This window comes from Cucurbita maxima, unplaced genomic scaffold (assembly GCF_002738345.1).
Source record: "Cucurbita maxima cultivar Rimu unplaced genomic scaffold, Cmax_1.0 Cma_Scf00001, whole genome shotgun sequence".
Lineage (NCBI taxonomy): Eukaryota > Viridiplantae > Streptophyta > Magnoliopsida > Cucurbitales > Cucurbitaceae > Cucurbita > Cucurbita maxima.
This window is the reverse complement of record NW_019272017.1, coordinates 4,779,096-4,798,345: the sequence shown is the minus strand read 5'-3', so window position 1 is coordinate 4,798,345 and position 19,250 is coordinate 4,779,096. Positions and strand designations below refer to the sequence as shown.

General features: G+C 35.1%; 3 protein-coding genes across 4 annotated transcripts; 2 read left to right on the top strand and 1 right to left on the bottom strand.

Moving 5' to 3' along the window:
* Positions 1 to 1,151: 1,151 nt before the first annotated feature.
* On the bottom strand, positions 1,152 to 3,213 carry LOC111488889 (transcription factor bHLH123-like). Of its 2 annotated transcripts, none has more exons than XM_023136829.1 (6): positions 2,805 to 3,213; positions 2,093 to 2,726; positions 1,900 to 2,007; positions 1,744 to 1,809; positions 1,598 to 1,657; positions 1,152 to 1,521 (listed from the first exon to the last, which is right to left on the bottom strand). In XM_023136829.1, exons 1-6 carry the CDS (start codon positions 2,987 to 2,989, stop codon positions 1,309 to 1,311), a joined length of 1,266 nt encoding a protein of 421 aa, XP_022992597.1. In that variant the 5' UTR covers positions 2,990 to 3,213; the 3' UTR covers positions 1,152 to 1,308. The 2 variants fall into 2 exon arrangements, with proteins under 2 accessions (XP_022992597.1, XP_022992590.1); XM_023136822.1 differs by having other exon boundaries at positions 1,592 to 1,657; positions 2,805 to 3,210.
* Positions 3,214 to 9,465: 6,252 nt separating this feature from the next.
* On the top strand, positions 9,466 to 11,842 carry LOC111488910 (WD repeat-containing protein 25). The gene is made up of 4 exons (XM_023136854.1): positions 9,466 to 9,834; positions 10,151 to 10,312; positions 10,484 to 10,968; positions 11,374 to 11,842. The coding sequence occupies exons 1-4, from the start codon at positions 9,543 to 9,545 to the stop codon at positions 11,743 to 11,745; spliced, it is 1,311 nt and encodes a 436-aa protein (XP_022992622.1). The 5' UTR covers positions 9,466 to 9,542; the 3' UTR covers positions 11,746 to 11,842.
* Positions 11,843 to 15,604: 3,762 nt separating this feature from the next.
* Positions 15,605 to 17,622, top strand: LOC111483735 (indole-3-acetic acid-amido synthetase GH3.6-like). The gene is made up of 2 exons (XM_023130028.1): positions 15,605 to 16,838; positions 16,909 to 17,622. Exons 1-2 carry the CDS (start codon positions 15,650 to 15,652, stop codon positions 17,508 to 17,510), a joined length of 1,791 nt encoding a protein of 596 aa, XP_022985796.1. The 5' UTR covers positions 15,605 to 15,649; the 3' UTR covers positions 17,511 to 17,622.
* Positions 17,623 to 19,250: the final 1,628 nt, after the last annotated feature.

Below are 19,250 nucleotides of genomic sequence, written 5' to 3'. Positions count from 1 at the left end.
ACAGAGCAGCTTCGTGAACCGTATCAATATTGTGACGGAAGCCTTTTGGTAATTTTGGAAAGACCAATAACCCCTTGTTTTTTCACAATCTACCAATCATTTCGTTGTCAACTAAGCTGATTTTTTTTGTCTTTGATACCCTAAAAATGAAGCATGGAGGGGTAAGAGAAAAGAAAAGTGAAGCTATGTATTACGGTTGGATGGAATTTTATAATTTGAAATAACGTTAGGCAAAAGCTTTTTTAAAATTTGTCTTTATTGAAAACTGTTCTACAGATTTGTGGTTAACACCAATCTAATTATTAGATAAGCACATAATTTGATGAATCAAATGTAATCAGAAAACTTTGTTTATATTTCTTTTTGTTGACATGCTAGATCTTTAAACTAAAAGACAAAAAAAAAAAAAAAAAATGCCTGAGATGTTAATAAAAACTAAATTTAGATAATGATTTCAAAATTACTGTCACGTCATCCTCACTATTTTAAAACGTGTCTATTATAAACATGGGAATTTCATATCCCATATAATATAAGATTTTAAAAATGATTTGAAAATTGGTAATTTGGTATTATTAGATGTGATAATAGTAGTTTGTTTTTCAAAGAATAACCGTAAATAGATTTTGTTTAATGAGTATGATAAAAATTAGTTTTCTTTATGGAAATGATTGTAACTTAGTTGCTATAATTACATGAACAGTAGCAGCTGCAGTTCTTCTTGTTATTACAATACTCAACCATTACTTCTTTCATATTTCAAATCAAATTATTAAATTCACAACATTAACTATTAATTAAACCCCTCCACGCTTTACAATATCACTAATTGAGAAATAGTTACAATTTTAATCTATTACAACACACGTGGCCTTTCCCTAAATTGTTATTCTTTTCAAATCATAGAGTATAATGACATGGAAGCCATTAATTGTGGCCGTTCGATGAAAAGAGAATGTATTAACTAACAATAATTAATTAAAAAAAGAAAAAAAGGGAGATGTTTTTTCTAAATAAAATCACAAATATTCCTTCTCCTTTTTTTATATTTTCTTTTCTGAGTTGTAATTATTTTGAATTAAGTACACAAAAAATTAAAAAAAAATAAAATAAAAGAGAGAGAAATATAGATACTATATATGTATTTGAGAAAGAACTAGTACACTTCCCCGGGTGATCTTATCAAAATCCAGGAATAATAATAATAATAATAATAATAATAATGTTGGTATGGAGGGTTATGATAAGATATGTACTAGTTTTAATCGAGTATTAATAATAATAATAATAGTAAGGGGGTTTGGTGTCTTATCTGAAGGTTCCTCCGAAGCCTGGAGTCCAGAAATCGACGGTGGTTTCGTGGGTCACCGGAAATGTACTTGAAACTGGAACCAAACAAAGCCCTCTGCTTCTTAGATCCTCTTCCTTTCCTTCTCCTTCCTTCCTTTTCTCACACCATTTCTGCTGCTGCTGCTGTACGACTGCACCACCTCCGCTCTTCAAATATGGAGTGCTCAATACCTGAATTTTTAAAATAATTACAATGTTTTTCAAAATTTAAAACAAAAAAAGACAATGAGTGAGCACTTACACTGACTTGTTCATGGAGGAACTTTATGTATTCAATGGCTTCAGACAGCACTGAAGCGGTATCAGTCTGCTGCCACAAAATCACAAACATTCATTTCATATCATTCATTATCTAAAATTTTGAATTAAGTTTAATTTGAGTAATGATGTTACCTTTCCGAAAGGTGAGACCAGTTGTTGGAGCGCAGTGATTCTGTCCCCCATCTTCTCTTTCCTCACCTGCAAAACCCAACCCCATTTTCATCTCTTCTGTTTTCCTCTTTTTTCCCAATTTACTAATCTCTCTATAACTCAATTCAGTTCAGTGACCTTAAACGCTGGCAACCCCGGCGCCGTTTCATTTCGAGGCCTTTTACCACCACCCGTTTGTTGTTGATTCTGATCATTCCCACTTTTCTTTCCACCCTCTGATGTACTCTGTCACCAATTTCAATTTCAATTTCAATCATCATTGTTCACAACCCTAATCATAACCCAACCAATTACTTTTTCTTGTTTTTACCTTTGATTTATCGCCCGCCAAGGCTGCACCGTTGTACGACGCCGGAACATAACTCGCCCTTGCGTCTTTCATGTCTGACGCGTTCCAGAATGCTGTGTTGTTAGAAAACTGTAACTGACTCTGTGCTGGCGTCGGTGCTGCTCCTTTTGGTGGTGAGTTTCTTAAGAACGGAGGTACTGTGGAGTTAGACCATGATGCTGCCGCCATTAACTCGCTGGAGTTCATCCCGAAATGGGTATTGTATGGGAAGTTCATACCCGCTCCTGAGACTTGCTGCTGCTCGCTGCCTCCGCCGGCTAATAAGCCTTGTAATAGTGTTGTGGAGTTTACGTACAAAGCGGCGGCGGCGCTGTCGATTGGAAAACTGGTGACGGTGCTGTCGCCGGTGCTGTAGTGAGAAGGGCTGAACTGTGGCGGAGGCTGGTTGTGGTGATCTAATGAAAACCCTCTGTTTATTGGCTTGAATTCAGTCGCTGGAGATTCCCCTGAATATAGCTTCTCCGATCTCATCCATTGAATCTGTTGTTGTTCGTGTTGGTGATGTTGCCCTGTTTCTTGCATATTCAAATTCATATTATCCGGCTGCAGCATCGACCGGAAACTGCTCTCCGCCCCCTTCTCTCCGCCGCCCCGACTGTCCCAACAACAAAAAAAAAAAATTAATAATACCCACAGCCGCCGTCAATTAAAAAGCAAAAGGGATTACACTTACAAGAGGGGTTGGTTCCAATCGAGGCCCAAGCCCATGATGTGCAAATTGGGGTCGCCTGCGCCGGCGCCGGCGTCGGGGTGGTCGACGAAAGTAGTTATGGCGGAGGAAGAAGGGGATATTCCTGCTTCGTAGCGGCTTCTAGAGGCGTCCCACCAGTTTCCAGTGCTCTGAAACTCCTCCGCCATGGCTACTGAAGCTCTGAATCTCAAACCCAGTTTGATGATTTGGGATTTGGGTCTTTCGGAATTGTTCTATGTGTTTGTGTGTGGAATTTCTCTCTACAAAAAAAAAAAACGATTGAAAACGCTTCGCGGCATATCGCTATTTATATTGCTTGCACAGCAACTAAGATAAACAAAATTAAAACCAGAAAAAAAAAAAAAAAATGTGGTTGACAATTTCAGGGAGAGTTGATTAGACTCAGGAAAGGTCAATTTGGAGTTGAATTTATTAAATTCCTTTATTATGACGATTTCCTTTTCTTTCTTTTGTTGAAATATTATCATGGGTAATATTTTGAATTTATTGGAATTTATTCCCTGTAATTATTGATTTATTTTTAATAATTAATAACATCTTTTTTATTATTTTATTTAAATAGTATATGACTACTGACCTATAAAAGTATTTAAAAAATAAATAATAATTCATCTCACCTACCAAAATTATAAACTTGCACTTATTATGGTTGAAATGGAGGTTGATTACATTAATGACGATAAATATTGAAATTAGTAAGTAAAAAAATATATATATAGGGAATTGAAATATATGGCATTAATGGGTAGGAATGAAATTTAATAACCAAAAAGAATATAGCATATGGTTGAAAGGTATAATTTAACCATTTAAATCCATTTTATATATATATATATAAAAGTTCTAAAATTAAACTTTAAACTTAAAAGGCTTCTTAATTTAGAATTATCATCCTAATTGGAAGGGGGAAAAAGACCAAAATATAGTAGGGGGAAAGATTGAATGATATATATTTTTTTTATTTATTAAAATCCTACTAAGTTGCCCAAAAGAGTTTCCTGCCTCACAAATATAAGAATATTACTTATTCAAAAAGCAATTCAATTGTGTAACTACAAATGCTTATTACTTTTGGAAAGAATAAATTCGGGAAAATCCTTGCTACACGTATAAAACCCTAACCTTGCTTTACCTTCAAATTGAGCTTGAATGAATTTTATGTTTCAGAATGACTACACTATTCATATTACTCTTCTGACACACCAGAAATACAAACATAGACATCTAGAGAAGAATGTAGACATGATAAGTATAGAAATCATGATGTTTTACGTGAAACCTTACGCATGTTATATGTTATAGGATCATTTATTGCTTATCTAACATGTTATATGTTTATACTATGAAATTATTTGTATTCCTTTCTTTTTCTGTTGGTTGTCGACACCCACGAGCTAACTCATGACCAAACCTAGAGGGATGTTAATAAGCCCATCTAATGGATTCATGTGTGCATGCATAAATCGTATATAGAGTAAAAGAAAGTAGGGCAGAATGGAGTATTATGAAAATTAGGTCCTACTAGAAATAATACACATAAAATGATAGTCGCTTATAATTTTAAATACTCATCTATATTTTAGGAGGAAGTGAGAGAGGGATTGAAGAGTTGTTCGAGTAAAAATTATATATAATTTTAACTCATTTTTGTAGAAAAGATAAAAATATGAAAAAGAAAAGGTCAACGATTTGGGTCCACACGGCGTGCACGCGTGCGTAGACACGTGGGACCTACTCTCTTTTCTCTCTCATTCCCACCATACAAGTCAGAGCCAGTAAAATGACTTTCCTCCGTATATAATTATATAATATATTTAATTTCCCTTTTTTCTGGCCTAAATTAAAAATTCTTTGCTACCTTTCTCATACTAATTTCAGATCTTATTTTGGTGTCAATTTTCATTTAACATATAATCTTGAATTTTTTAGCCTCTTGAAAAATTATTTATAAAAAAAAAAAAAAAAAAAAAAACGAAGATTACATCTGAATGAGAGTGATCTTAAAGATAGCATGACTAAGAAATGTTTAAAGGAAATGAAAGTTACTATTTATACTCCAGGTGTATTTTCCTTTTTCCGTGCTCAATCATAAGAACTTTATGATTAAACATGCTACCATGTCGCTAGGGAATCTAGATTTTGAATCATGAACATGATACGTCACACTTCTAATATTGATTGCACTATTGACTAGACATTTACTTCAAATACACCTAACTCTTCTGGCCTCGACTAAATTCACTAACCCATTTTAAACCCATTTCAAGAACAAGCTTTAATTTGCAACACAAAAATGTGAAGAGAAAAACAAATTCAAGTGTGAAATCAAGTTCTATTATTGGAAGCCATTATTTGGAAGAAGAATGAAAATACTCTCTCATTATTCTCCCCAAACAAACCCTCTCTCTCACTTTGAGAATCAATCCCAATTTGGGATTGTTTCTGTGTATCATCCATACTAACATCTATACTATTACTTCAACGCACATGTGAATCACACTTTAGTTTGATGCAGATTCGACAAAATATTTGGCAATATGAATGAACAAATCATAAGCAACATAAACATATTGGTTTTGTTTGAAGGGGAAGCTGTGGTGTACTAATAATAAGAGTATCATAACCCCACTAACGAGTAGTGCCATACAAAATAAATTATGACAGATCACTGTTTTTGTAATGTTTTCAAGCTTCAACCCACACTTATTTCTCTCATCATGCCTTTTTTTTTCTAAGTTTGAAAAACCCATTTCAGTTCACACACACCCACACGTTGATACAAAGTCAAATTGTGAGATTAAATTTTTTTAATACCATGTAATGTCAATAAGAGTTTGCCAGTTAAAAATCACTAATAATGCATAGTGAATGGTAGCTTGTAATGATTGAATATGGGTTAACTTCCTATATATTTTGTTTGATTATTAATGTCCGAGGTGAGATCTTACCCTCTTCAATCCACGTGGACTTGAAAATAAGTGATACCACTTGTAAAGCCTCAAGTGCATCTTTATTTTGGGTGATTAAATTAGAAATTTTTCTAAGATGCATGTGAGTGAAGACAAAACATGTTGGAAAGAATGTGTTAATCTATGGAGATGGTCTTCATTCTTATGAGCGAAAAATAAATAGGCGAACGGAGGAGGGTGACATAAGAATGTGGTGAGGGTGAGGCACATTATATTATAATTAATATAATAAATAAAGAAGAAGAAAATATAGGCAGAGATTAGTGGATTATACCCATAGGAAGGGAGGAGACAAAAGGGTACACCAAAGCGAGTGAAGAGTAGTGAGTAAAGAAGGATTTCAAAAGAAGAGCCCATAACTAAATTTTTAAATACCCACTCAAAACTTTATTAATAATCAAACAAAACCTCTACTATTTTGCTTTATTTATTTATTTATTATTATTATTATTAATTTTAAAAATACCACCTTTACCTACCAATTTGTATATTTCTAAGTTTTGAATAATATTTGGTTACACGGTATATTTGAATTTTATTTTGTCCTATTACTGGATTATTGACAATAAAGAAATACAAAATATAATTAGGAGAGAATATTGATATAGACCAATTATGAAACTCACTTTTTATTAATTTGTGTTTTTTCTCTCTCTTTCTAAAAACTCCATAACAAATAATATGGAAATTTTATGAGGTAAAACTCAAGGAAAGAAAAAGAAAAAGAAAAAAAAGTCAACCTTGGCACATTCTTATGTTTCTTTAAAGTTATCTCAAAGAATTCATTTGAATGCTGAATTATTTTCTATTTATATTTGAATATGTTAAAAATTATAGAGTTTGTTAGTTATTTAAAGTTTTGGTATTTAAGAAGAAAGAATGATTATTAGGTTGAAGCTTATGGGAGACAATAAATGAAAGAAAGAGACGGTATTAATGTTTGTAAGTGATAGGTAAGATATTTAGAAAGGTGTTTTAATGTGTTTAATTACTTTAAGTTTAGTGTTTAGAATGTGATTATGTCAGAAAGCACTGACAAGGAGGGGTAATAATTGTTGGAATGTAAATTAAGGTATGATGTGATGTGATGGATAAATTTTAGTGACTGTCTAATGGGACAAATCTCATCTTCTTAAGTCAGCATATATTAAAATAACAATTGTTGAAAAGTCAACCAACATAATATTGAGGTTGACTAAGGCAATGCGGCAATGCTAAACCTTCTGCTTCCATTGCTTTTGACTTTTGTTCAATCTTTTTTTATAAAAATATCTCCAACAGTTTGTTCATAATTTATTGCCAATAAATACTAAAAATATATATAATTCAAAATCTACAATTTATACGTTGAATTAAAATTTATATCATATAGTTTAGATATAGGGTTGTCTTTTTAGATAATACGGCCACTTAGTCACCCACCAAATGTGACAATTTAGCCCCCTATGTATCACTCCACCCACCAAAGCCAACTAAGATTTCCACCAATTTACTTTGTTTATTTTTTTGGACTGCACAAATCCATTTTATTATATAGTTTTTTCCCGCCCAAAAAGGGTATTAACCCTAAGTCTGTTATATATTTATATTTTAGAGAATAAATTATAACGGTAAGCTTAATAATATATGAGAGAGACAATGAATCCTTAAATATTTATTAATAAGGATTTGTCGTTTAAATTGCTTAAATAATTTTATTTGATTTTTCTTTATTTATTTATATAAAAAAAAAGATGTTAAGGAATGATAATGGGGTTTGAAGATTTAAGGACCACAGAAGACCACCTTTCTTTTCATTGACTTGTGCTTGTAATTCAAATGATTTGAATTTTTTCAAACAAGATAATGATAAGTATACTAAAAGAAATGACTAAATAGATAGTGGGTTTCTGTCTTTTCATTGAATACTTTTTTTTAATTTAATTTATAATTTATAATTTATAATTCTAGTTTTAGTTTTCTTTCATTCCTCCAGCTAGTGGGGTTGACATGGATCTTGACCCTCTTCCATGAAACATTCTTGTGTTCATTATGTATTTATGTGTCATTGTTTTTCATGTGAAAATTAAATAATAATACTACTAAAGTCCATACCTTGTTTTATTTTAATTTACATCTTATGAAAGGTACAAATATTCCATACTTCCAAAGTTTTAACATTACTTTATACGCTAGTTAAAAGTAATTTAGTTTATATAAACTTTGGAGTATGTAAGCTTATACATCATCCGAAAACAAAGAGTAACATGAATGAGAATGAGTATATAAACCTTCGATAAATAGTTTGTTGGCATGTTCTCAATTGGCCATAAATTATATCTTGAATTTAAGTACAATGTGTCTAGCTTATATGTTCTTTTAGGATTATAGCCCGCCAAAAAGTAAGCTTGAGAAAGGCACACCTTCTATAGCTAGAAAATGCATGATTAGGACATAAATAGATTTTAGTACTAGACGTTATATAGGATGAATTCCACCCGACTAGGAACTCTTGAGTTTTAACAAGTGTACTCCAGATGATAGAATTATTTATTTCCCTATTTGAGCATGTATAAATGAGCTATGAGAGGAGTAGGACACTCGAGGTAGGATGATTTTAGGATGACCTATGTTAGGATACTTTTAATTGATCAAGTACCTCAAAATCGTGAGAGGTGATAAGAGAACTAAATTATAGTACTCTAAGAACCAGATTAGCCACAAGATCTAGTCTAGAAAGTCTTAGAAATAATATGTCCAAGTTATAAGTCTATGAACATTGCTTATTGGGTATGTTTTCACTCGCCAGATATTACCCCTTTTTTTCCAGGTGATATTGATTGTTGGTCGAGGTGGGAGAGTATTTGAGAGCTGCGCGGTCACAGAGAAAGGTTGTTCTAGGACGTCAGTTCTTATGTGTTAGGGGTTGTTGTCCTTTATTTTGTATTTTATCCCTAGTCCCCGTTTTATGATATTTGTGTAAACAACACTTTGATTTACATGTAAATGTTTGTATTTTATTTAATGAAGGAAAATTTGATCATACAGTTATTTATTGCAAATTGATTAATTAATTTTGTATCATTAAGTCTCAAATTTAGTTGAAAACGAAAATTTTGAAGCAATAAAATTAATATTTATTGTATATTGAATGTATTAAATATAAAGGAGTAAAATATGGTGTTTTTTAATGGTAAAAATTAATATTTAATGTATTGAAAATTCTAAAGAAACTATATATTATATATATAATTTGAAGTGTTGGAAGTTAGTATTTGAAATATTATATATATTAAATATAAATATAAATATATTTATTGAATTTGATAGATTTAATATTACAATCATGAACTTATATTAGATATAGTAAATAAAAATTAAATTTGAATCTATATTGAAATATTTTTGGTATTTAAATATGATTTAAATAAATAAATATATTTTTTAATATAGTAGATATTAAAATATATTATTTTAAATATGAAAAAGTATGGCCTTGTTCCAGGCCTCCAAAAATATGTTGGGTTTTTAGCCCATAAAAGTTTGGGCCACACTTTAGCGTAAAAAGCTCAAATGGGCCAAAATTGGATCCAAATTATTGATCTTGGGTGGAGTCTTTCTTTCAGACTGTTTTGAGCCCAAGATTGAGGTCCATTGGCCGTCGGAAGTATTCAATCCGATTCTCCCTGCCGCAGAAGCCGATTGCGAGGGCGAAACTCATTTCCAATGTTCTTCACATAATTTCGGAGCTATGGAGCATCTGTTCGAAGCTTACTCGAATACTTCTGACGAAGACAACGAAGAAGATGAACCTCAGCCCAAGCGTTTAGCCCTCCCCTCTTCAACATCGAAGAGACCCGAACATTCCCAATTCCAGCCGATGTTCCGGCCATCGCATTGCCCGGACTCCACTTCAGAGCCTCAAAAGGAGATTATGGTTCCTGGACGCTACATTTCCAAGAGGGAGCGAGCACTCATGAGTTCAGCTCCAGTTTCTAGGGCTCCAGAATCATTTCTGAATCCATCCGTCCAATTTTCAACCGGTATTTGTCTGTTCTTTTTTTTTAGCGTTTATCTATTCATTAACTGAAAGTATGAGTTTAGTTTAGTTGACTGCCGTTTCTGTTGGTGCCACTATCTTAACTCTTTTGATATGCTACATAGAGGAGTCTTCGCAATAACTCACTCTTTGGCTTGTGTTTTATTCAATGATTATGGAGGGAAGGATCGATTTATAGGCGTGCATACAACTCTTGTATCCAATAAATTAACTTTCATGTACCTTGAATTAGATCGCGAAATTCATATAGGGAAGTACCATGTAAAGAATCTGATGAATCTAGCTTAAAATTCAAACAGTTGGAAGTCTTTCGGATTCTGATCTTCCACGTGATATCTTGTCATTGTTGAGAAGTAGAGCTAAGAACTATCTGCAGCAAGGCCTCATGCCTAAAAGGATGTCTGTAAGTCTTGACTGCCATACAAAAGCCGTCAATGCAGTTCAATGGTCACCAAGTCATGGTGAGCTTCCATTTCTCTTTCTTTTTTTTATGTTTTAGTAAATTATTTGGTTAAGTTTATTACCTAGTTTCTTTCCATTATCATTGCTAGTTCTGTTCTTCTGTTAGGATATATTTTTTTACATGGTCTTTATGCCCTGGCTTATTGATCTGTTTGTTAGAGTTAATGCAGCTCATCTCCTTGCTTCTGCTGCTATGGATTACACAATCTGCATATGGAACATATGGAGCACTGAGCAGAAGCTAGCATTCAAGTCAAGCATCCACAACGCAGCAGTTAAAGATGTTGAATGGTCACAACAAGGATTATCTATTCTTTCTTGTGGATATGATTGTTCTTCAAGATTGATTGATGTTGAGAAGGGAACAGAAATTGGAGTATTCAAGGAGGATCAAGGCGTTGCAGTTGTAAAGTTCCACCCTAACGACCCAAGTCTCTTCCTTTCCGGTGGAGTGAAAGGCAGCCTACGAATGTGGGATGTGAGAATTGGAAAAGTGGTCAACAAATACAATCGACGGCTTGGCCCAATCCTTGATGTTGAATTTACTCCTAATGTCAATCAATTCATTTCTTCTAGCGATGTTTCTTCAAGCAATAGCAGTGAAAGTTCTGTCATCGTTTGGGATGTCACAAGAGAAGTTCCGCTTTCATATCAGGCATGTTATTTTCCACCCTCCTTTTCATCACTACAATTATCATTTGTCCTCTTGCATTCATTTGCACAATCCAATTTCAAGCAGTGTCAGAGAGCTACATAAGGAAGAAAAATGGTTAGCTTCCATTATGCAAACCACTATGTTGCCTAATCATGTCTCATCACTCCTAGTGGTCTTTAATGATAAAGATGCATCCTATGCTCTCTGCATGTTTGAGAAACATAAAGAAACTTAGTTGCAAATACTGCTGTGTGGTAATATAAACAGTTATTACTTAATACCATGATTAGTAGTGGAAACTTAGTTGCATTTAGGTTCCTTAGGTAATCTTCTGTTTGCCTTTTTTCCCACTTTTATTATGCATGCTTGAGATACATAAGTGCTAATTGAAAGTTGACACAATAGGTTTATATGGAAGCCTACACTTGTCCATGCGTGAGATGCCACCCTTTTGATCCAGTTTTTATTGCCCAATCGAACGGAGATTATATTGCAATCTTCTCTCTAAACCCACCTTTCAAGTTAGACAAATACAAGAGGTATGGAAGTCATGTAGTCTCAGGCTTTCCAATAAAATGTGACTTCAGCTTGGATGGCAAGCAAATCATCTCTGGTTCATCAGATGGCTCTATATATTTTTACGATTATAAATCATCCTTGCTTATACACAAACTAAAAGCATCTGAACAGGCTTGCACAGACGTTGCTATCCACCCAACCTTACCTAATGTAATTGCTTCGTGTAGTTGGAATGGAAATATTTGTGTGTTCCAGTGATTGTTCTAATTTATGTCTTGTAATCGCTTCGTGTAGTTGGAAGGGAAATATTTCCGTGTTTCAGTGATTGTTCTATTTTATGTCTTGATTGTTATCAGATTCCTTTTACCAAAATCAGGACGATGAATGTTGAATGTTATTTCCTACAGTTCGTCTAATGATGAGAATGATTGAAGAAATTTTGTAAATGTTCTGTTTGGAACCCCTTGATCATCTCTTCCAGATTAAATTCTATCTTGGATAGACAAACATTACCATTTGAGGGCTTTGAACTTCAGTGTGCATCCACTTCTCTTCTGCTGAGAGAAAGAGAGAGAGAGAGAGGTGTGTGGGGGCCAAAAGAGAGACAATTATGGAAATCACTTTCCATTCTTCATGGGGTTCAGTTTTAGGGAGACAAGACACTCACTTTTAGATTCATTTTGCCAAATGGGACCAAACATCCCCACCTTTCTGCACCAAATACACAGTACTCCCTCTACTTCTCCACTTATTATACTTATTTTTTGCTCACAATATTGTATCTTTTACTTTTCAAATCATGCATCTCTGTTCTTGTTTTCGTTTGATTTCTAGAAGTTTTGACAAACATCTCAGTTTTGATTCATCTCCATCATAGATAGTTGTTCATAGCTCTAACTTGTTCATTTCACAAACTTTCTACGTTGTTGGAAAAACTAATCCAATTGACTAAACTAACTCGACTAGAATGTTTGGTCTTAGAAGTTACCTGAATTGCTTTAAATCTGGTCATCGTTTTTAGTTTCTTCACTTTCAATCCACAATCCATAGATTCCAGTGGTGAAGAAAAATATCCAACATATGTTGTGTTGTAAAACTTGAAACGTGTTCAAAGGATATGCACAAGACTCTCTGGTCAGTCAACTCCTTTATATCCCAAGATTATATTATGCCAATAGGGAAATTGTGTGCCAGAAAAGAACATGACACACAATAGAACTTTATACGGTGAATGATGAAATACCATGTACAACGAGTGATATACTATTTCAATTTTCTATCCCATGTCTTACATGATAAACATAGCCATGGGGTTCAAACTAAACTGTATTACCTTAACATTACTTAGCTAACCACCTTTTTCACCCATTGGACACTAATTAATTATATAATGTATTCATCTTGCTTTTTGGCAGCGAAACCAAAACCACTTAAAAGGATAGAAACTTTATAGTATAATTAATTAAGGAATCTAATCAAACTTGAAAACTTCATGGAATCCCTTGTTGCTTTGTAATAAATCAACGCGCACACACACATAACCCTTTTAAATCATGATTTCCCACCTTTTTTTTCTTTTCTGATCCATCTTTTCATGGTTTTTCAACTGTGATTTTGTTGATTTAATTGTATGTTATCATGTATGTAACTTTGTTATGTGCCTCTAAGACACAATAGGGTTCAAAAAGTTGCCGACAAACTCATTTTGCTGGTACTAAGCATGTGATTTGAGGCCTAAACCTGGTCGCTCATTCGCTACTCTGTTCTTTCCTTCTCTCTAATTTGTACCCAAATTCCTGTTTTTTTTTTTTTTTTTTTAAGTAATTACATTGGTTTTGGTGAAGCAACACCCTTAATCATGATTAGTGTTTCTTCATTTTCCTAATTGGGAAGTCTGCCTTTTATTCCCGTAGCTGGCATTTCTACATGTTTTTTGGTTTATAATCCTATGTCTGTTCATGTTTTAACGTTGTGTTTCACACCAAGCATAATTCAGTTGGCGTAGGATTTTTATTCCATATTCTGAGCTACTTTCGATTCTTGCTGCAAAGTTTTTCGATTTTTTTTTCATATACTTTTTACAGTTTTGACGTGGATTATTGATGTTTCAAACTATATCGATTATAACTAATTAAACTATGTTGAAATATTAGGTTAGAAAAGTGGAGGCAATATGTTTTGATGAGTGAGGCCATAACCAAAAGCTAGAATCCAATTCCCATAATTTGCATCTTCTTTACTGTTTATGTATTGTTTTTGATTTGAAACAAGATTTGGTTCACCTTTTCACAAAACATTATTACCCTTTTCTTTATACTTTTCTTGAATATGTTAATATTTATTCTGATTGGTTAAGTGATAGGGACCCCCTAAATTTAGGGCACTCGACCGACAAAGTGGGTCTGAAACAGTGGAAAGAACAGAGAGTTGTTTAGGGTAAGTATAATAAGTGAAACAAAGGAAGCAGAGAAGGGTGTAATGTAATGGGGATAGAAAGAGGAAAAAGGGTTGGAATTACACCAATAGTAGATATTGTCTTTATCACCCACCTAATCGGTCGTCGGTCGTCGGTCGTCGAAGTCTTTATAGCTTATAAAGAGAGAGAGAGGTTTAATGGGGGAGAAAGAGAGATTACAAAAGAATGAGTTACATGTGACACAAATTATGAAGTAAAAGAGAGAGATCGGAAAAGAAGAAGTTGGGGTTGGGGGTTGCATGTGAAATAAAGTGGATATGCAGTGAAAAAGATTGAGAATTGAGTTGAAATCTGGAAGTACCAATTGAAGAGACGATGGAGTGGATTGTTTATGATGTAAACAATTGTTAATTAAAGCGAAGTGTCGCATTAATCAAGGCAGCATCCTGTCTTAACGACATGCTTGCTCATTAACATCCTTTATTGCTTCTATAAGCTCTTTCCATCTTCTAATTGCCCTTTCAAATTTGAACGATTAATACATCCTTTCATTGTTCGATATTTGTTGCGATGTAGTATCTGTAACCCTAACTGGAGCGATCATTTATTTGGGGAAGAAGCATTGACAAGAGCCGATGTTTTGGCGAGGAAATGGGAGGGGCATAGTTGAGTCCAGGCAGGGGAACCGTGAAGTCACAGTGTTGGCGTTTTAAAACAATCGTGCACGTGTCAACCTTACAAGGTAGGTGGCCAGCTGGCTGGTCCCACGTATATACTTCAATAAGAAACTCCTCAGATAACTACCGTACGCAACAAAGCATACTATTATTTCTCTCATTTGTTCTCTCGCGTTTCATTGACTCCAAATCTCGTCCTTTTTCTCTTCATGGGAAAATACACGGTTACGCTAACGTTAAACACAAATAATGAAGTGCCTGCCGGTATTTCGTACGACACCCGCGCTACAAACACTGCGTGTTTACCGGATATTGCCAGTTATTTTTAATTAAAATTAAATATTAATCCACATTTTTTTTTATAGTTGTTATGTCGTGAATAAATTAATAAACTATAACCACTTTTAACTGAGAAAGGCTTAAAAAGATACCAAAGTTATTATTTATACCAATAAGTTGTATCTTTATTTTTTTTATGGATCATTTATAAGAATTTCATAGTCAAATATGTTTTACTGAATTGTCTCCACTCTTAAAAGGCGAGTAGGTAACGTACTTGAACGTCGAGGCCATAATCCTGATTTTGAATCTTGGGTAATTTTTATCATTTATTATTATGTTGTATCAAATCAAGTAATATTATTTAAATAAACGTGGTACGGTGCTCCATAAAAGTAGAAGTCAATTAAAATATTTTAAAGTTTATGGAATAAATAAACCTCGTTAAAAGGTTTAAAATATTTGGTTATTATTAAGAAACGAAGGATTATCCAAATGAAGACAATTAAAATGGGAGATTGAAGATATTTATAACAAAATGTTTTAGTTTGGCAAGAAATGGAAATGAAGCATGAAAAAGATGAGATACAAAAGCACAAAATAAAGAGGACTAAAATAGTAATTTTACAAATTAAACAAAAAAAAAAGAAAAAAAAAAGGAAAAGAGGAAAAGGCGTTGTTTATGTGTTGTCTATAAATAGAGAATTGTTCCATTGTTTTCCCCCCCACGCATTCCTTCCCTCTCCCTCTCTCTCTCTCTAACGAACTCCCATTCTCTCCAAAACAAAAAATGCCTGAAGCTCCAAACGCACCCTCTCTGGTGGAAAAAAACAGCGCCGCTCTCCAATTCATCGAACACATCACCACCAACGCCGCCCATGTGCAGCGCCAAGTCCTCTCCCAAATCCTCTCCCGCAATGCCTCCTCCGAGTACTTAACCCTCCACGCTCGCCCTTCCCCCGACACTTTCAAATCATCCATCCCTTTGATCTCTTACGACCACATCCAACCCTTCATCACCCGCATCGCCAATGGCGACACTTCCCCTATTCTCTGTTCTTCTCCCATCTCCGAGTTCTTGACCAGCTCCGGCACTTCCGGCGGCGAGAGAAAGCTGATGCCCACTATCCATGAAGAGCTCGACCGTCGCTCACTCTTGTACAGTTTGTTGATGCCTGTAATGAACCAGTTCATTCCGGGGTTGGAGAAGGGTAAAGGAATGTACTTTTTGTTCGTCAAAGCCGAGGCTCGAACCCCTGGCGGCCTTCTCGCTCGCCCTGTTTTAACTAGCTACTACAAAAGCTCCCACTTTAAGGACCGCCCCTACGATCCCTACACCAATTACACCAGCCCCAATGAGGCTATACTTTGTACGGACTCATACCAAAGCATGTACGCTCAAGTGCTGTGCGGCCTCTGCCACCGTCTCGATGTGCTACGCGTGGGCGCGGTTTTCGCCTCTGGCTTTATCCGCGCCATACGGTTTCTGGAGAAGCACTGGCAGCTACTCTGCCATGATATCCGGAGTGGGACGCTGAATTCCCAAATCACGGACCAGGCGGTTCGGGAGGCTGTACTGATGTCAGTCCTGCGTAGGCCTGACCCTGAGCTGGGGGACTTTATTGAGGGGGAGTGTTGTAAGGGGTCGTGGCAGGGAATCATTACAAGGCTGTGGCCTAATACCAAGTATGTGGATGTGATTGTAACAGGGGCAATGTCGCAGTATATTGGGACGCTTGATTATTATAGCAATGGCCTTCCTTTGGTGTGTAGCATGTATGCTTCGTCCGAGTGCTATTTTGGTCTCAATCTTAACCCTCTTTGTAGCCCAAATGAAGTTGCTTACACTCTCATCCCTTCCATGGCCTATTTTGAGTTTCTTCCTCTCCAAACAAACCACAATCACGAACACCAACTCGTCGATCTTACCGATGTCGAACTCGGCAAAGAATATGAGCTCGTCGTCACAACATATGCTGGTAAGACCATTCTATTCAACTATTGTTTATGGAAGCCATGAAAATGAAATTATTTTGTTTCAATTCACAGGACTGTATCGATATCGAGTTGGGGACATTCTAAGAGTGGCTGGATTCAAAAACAACGCTCCTCAATTCAACTTCGTGTGCCGAAAGAATGTGGTTCTAAGCATCGACTCTGACAAGACCGATGAAGTTGAACTCCAAAATGCGGTGAAAAACTCCGTCAACCATTTGGTGCCATTCGACGCAACGTTAGTGGACTACACAAGCTACGCCAACACATCAACAATTCCGGGGCACTACGTGGTGTATTGGGAGGTGAACCAAAAGGGGTCGACCCGAGTGCCGCCGTCGGTGTTTGAAGATTGTTGTCTTACGATGGAGGAGTCGCTGAACAGCGTATACCGTCAAGGGCGGGTGTCGGACAAGTCCATCGGCCCTTTGGAGATCAAGGTTGTCGAAATTGGGACATTTGATAAGCTCATGGATTATGCCATAACCATGGGAGCTTCTATAAATCAGTACAAAACGCCTAGATGTGTGAAGTTTGAGCCCATCGTTCAGCTTTTGAACTCGAGAGTGGTGGGTAGTTACTTCAGCCCTAAGTGCCCCAAGTGGGTTGCTGGTCATAAGCAATGGTGCCAACAGGATTCAACCTTCACTAATTAGGCAGATTTTTATGCGCTTTTTCTTTTTCTTCTTTTTTTTTTCCCCTTGCAGTCAAATAATATGTATGTTCTTGTGATAGATCATGTTAAAAGCATCATCAATTCACAACCTCCATAATTTTTATAAACTATGTGTTATTTCATGACACAAAACACAAACCAACCTATTTAAAACATAAAATATTAGAGGTTTGACTCATAACTCAAATCGTCCATGAAAATCATTCGGAAAAAAGTGGGTATAAAAAAATATTCAGTAAGAGCCTCCTCATTGGAGTTAGATATATATACACACATACAAAAACAAAAAGTAAAATCACGAGACCAATTTTATTCTTAAAATGAGATTACTTGCTCAAAACCTATCCTGGATTGAGATCATATAGCTCGACCCTAACTACCACATAAATACACTAAAACCGTGGATCACTCCGAATGAAATTGGACAATAAAATTGAGGCTCGCCTTTTATGGTGATCTTGGTGGCTAATTACTAGATCTAATTACAGCAAAATTCATATTGGATCACCTATTTTGGTGACTATGGTGGCAAATAAAAATTGGTTGTTAGGTTGAGGACTACCAAAGAATTTTGTTGGGCCAAGAGACCCGGCCCATTATCCTTCCACGGACAGGAGCGGGAGGTAACGCTGCTCTGTGAAACCAGCCTCACGCATTCTCCTCCGCCCTTTAGGGCCAGTGGACCATCAGCCTTCGCTAAAGGCCCACTACTAGCCAGCTCCCTACTTGGAATGGGCAGGCCAGAAGATAAACCTCAAGAAACCCTGTTTCAACTAGTCGTACCAACATCCAATCAATTCATAGCCCCCATTCGAGTTACAAGCCCACATTACTGAGCCCGGCGATGGTCGAGGTCACAATCCAGATTAAAAACAAGGAGAATAATCATAATTCTGCCGATGTGGTATGCTTGAAGTTTTGTTCTAACCTTTTCAGGATTTTCTTATATAACTTTTTGAACTTTTTCAATTTTATATTAAATCTCATTCAACTTTGTCTATAATTTTCTATATATTTTAAATATATGTATTTAAACCTTTCAAAATTTTCTTTTAACTAATGGGATCATATAAAACCTTATAAAACCATTTAATTAAATTTTTTTATTAATTAAACTAGTGTGACTCCACTTTATCAAACGTACTAAATCAAGCTATGCACTCGAATAAAAATACTTGATTTTATTATATAACTTTTTTTTCTTTTGTCATGGAGTTTTGCTCGACCTAATTAATGTATATAGTTTGAATTGAGTTACCCAATTAGATTAAACCCCCCACAATATAAAATACCCACCAACTAGGTTGAAACTTATTTTGGTTTATTAAATGCTTGGATGGGTATATATATGAATATTTTAATACTTGATTTGGATAAATATTTTATTCACAGAATCCCTCAAAAGAAGTGAGGATGTTGTTGATATTAGTTTCTGAAATTCTAATTTTAGAAGAAATAAATATTGGGCATATTGTTATTTCTTTAACGAAATAAGTATATGTATCCTGAAATTGATTTGAGGGATGTAATGTACAATTAGAAACTTGTGATATGGAAGTAATGAATAGCCACTAATTTTCATGGGTTTAGAGAGCCCTGAAGAAGCAACCAGCCAGCTTCAAATCTGTAACCCCTCCCTTCAAACATCATAACAACTCATCACTCTTTCCCCTTTATTTACTATCTAATTTTATTATTCAATTCCCATTTCCCATTCAAT

Bases quoted from the DNA above. Each gene is read 5' to 3' on its own strand.
- LOC111488910 (XM_023136854.1), top strand. From the start codon at position 9,543: ATGGAGCATCTGTTCGAAGCTTACTCGAATACTTCTGACGAAGACAAC. The intron at 10,313-10,483 runs GTGAGCTTCCAT...GAGTTAATGCAG, and splicing joins TCAATGGTCACCAAGTCATG to CTCATCTCCTTGCTTCTGCT. The intron at 10,969-11,373 runs GCATGTTATTTT...TTGACACAATAG, and splicing joins AAGTTCCGCTTTCATATCAG to GTTTATATGGAAGCCTACAC.
- LOC111483735 (XM_023130028.1), top strand. From the start codon at position 15,650: ATGCCTGAAGCTCCAAACGCACCCTCTCTGGTGGAAAAAAACAGCGCC. The intron at 16,839-16,908 runs GTAAGACCATTC...TTCAATTCACAG, and splicing joins CGTCGTCACAACATATGCTG to GACTGTATCGATATCGAGTT.
- LOC111488889 (XM_023136822.1), bottom strand. From the start codon at position 2,989: ATGGCGGAGGAGTTTCAGAGCACTGGAAACTGGTGGGACGCCTCTAGA. The intron at 1,810-1,899 runs GTCACTGAACTG...TGGGTTTTGCAG, and splicing joins CGGGGTTGCCAGCGTTTAAG to GTGAGGAAAGAGAAGATGGG. The intron at 1,522-1,591 runs GTAAGTGCTCAC...TTAAAAATTCAG, and splicing joins TCCTCCATGAACAAGTCAGT to GTATTGAGCACTCCATATTT.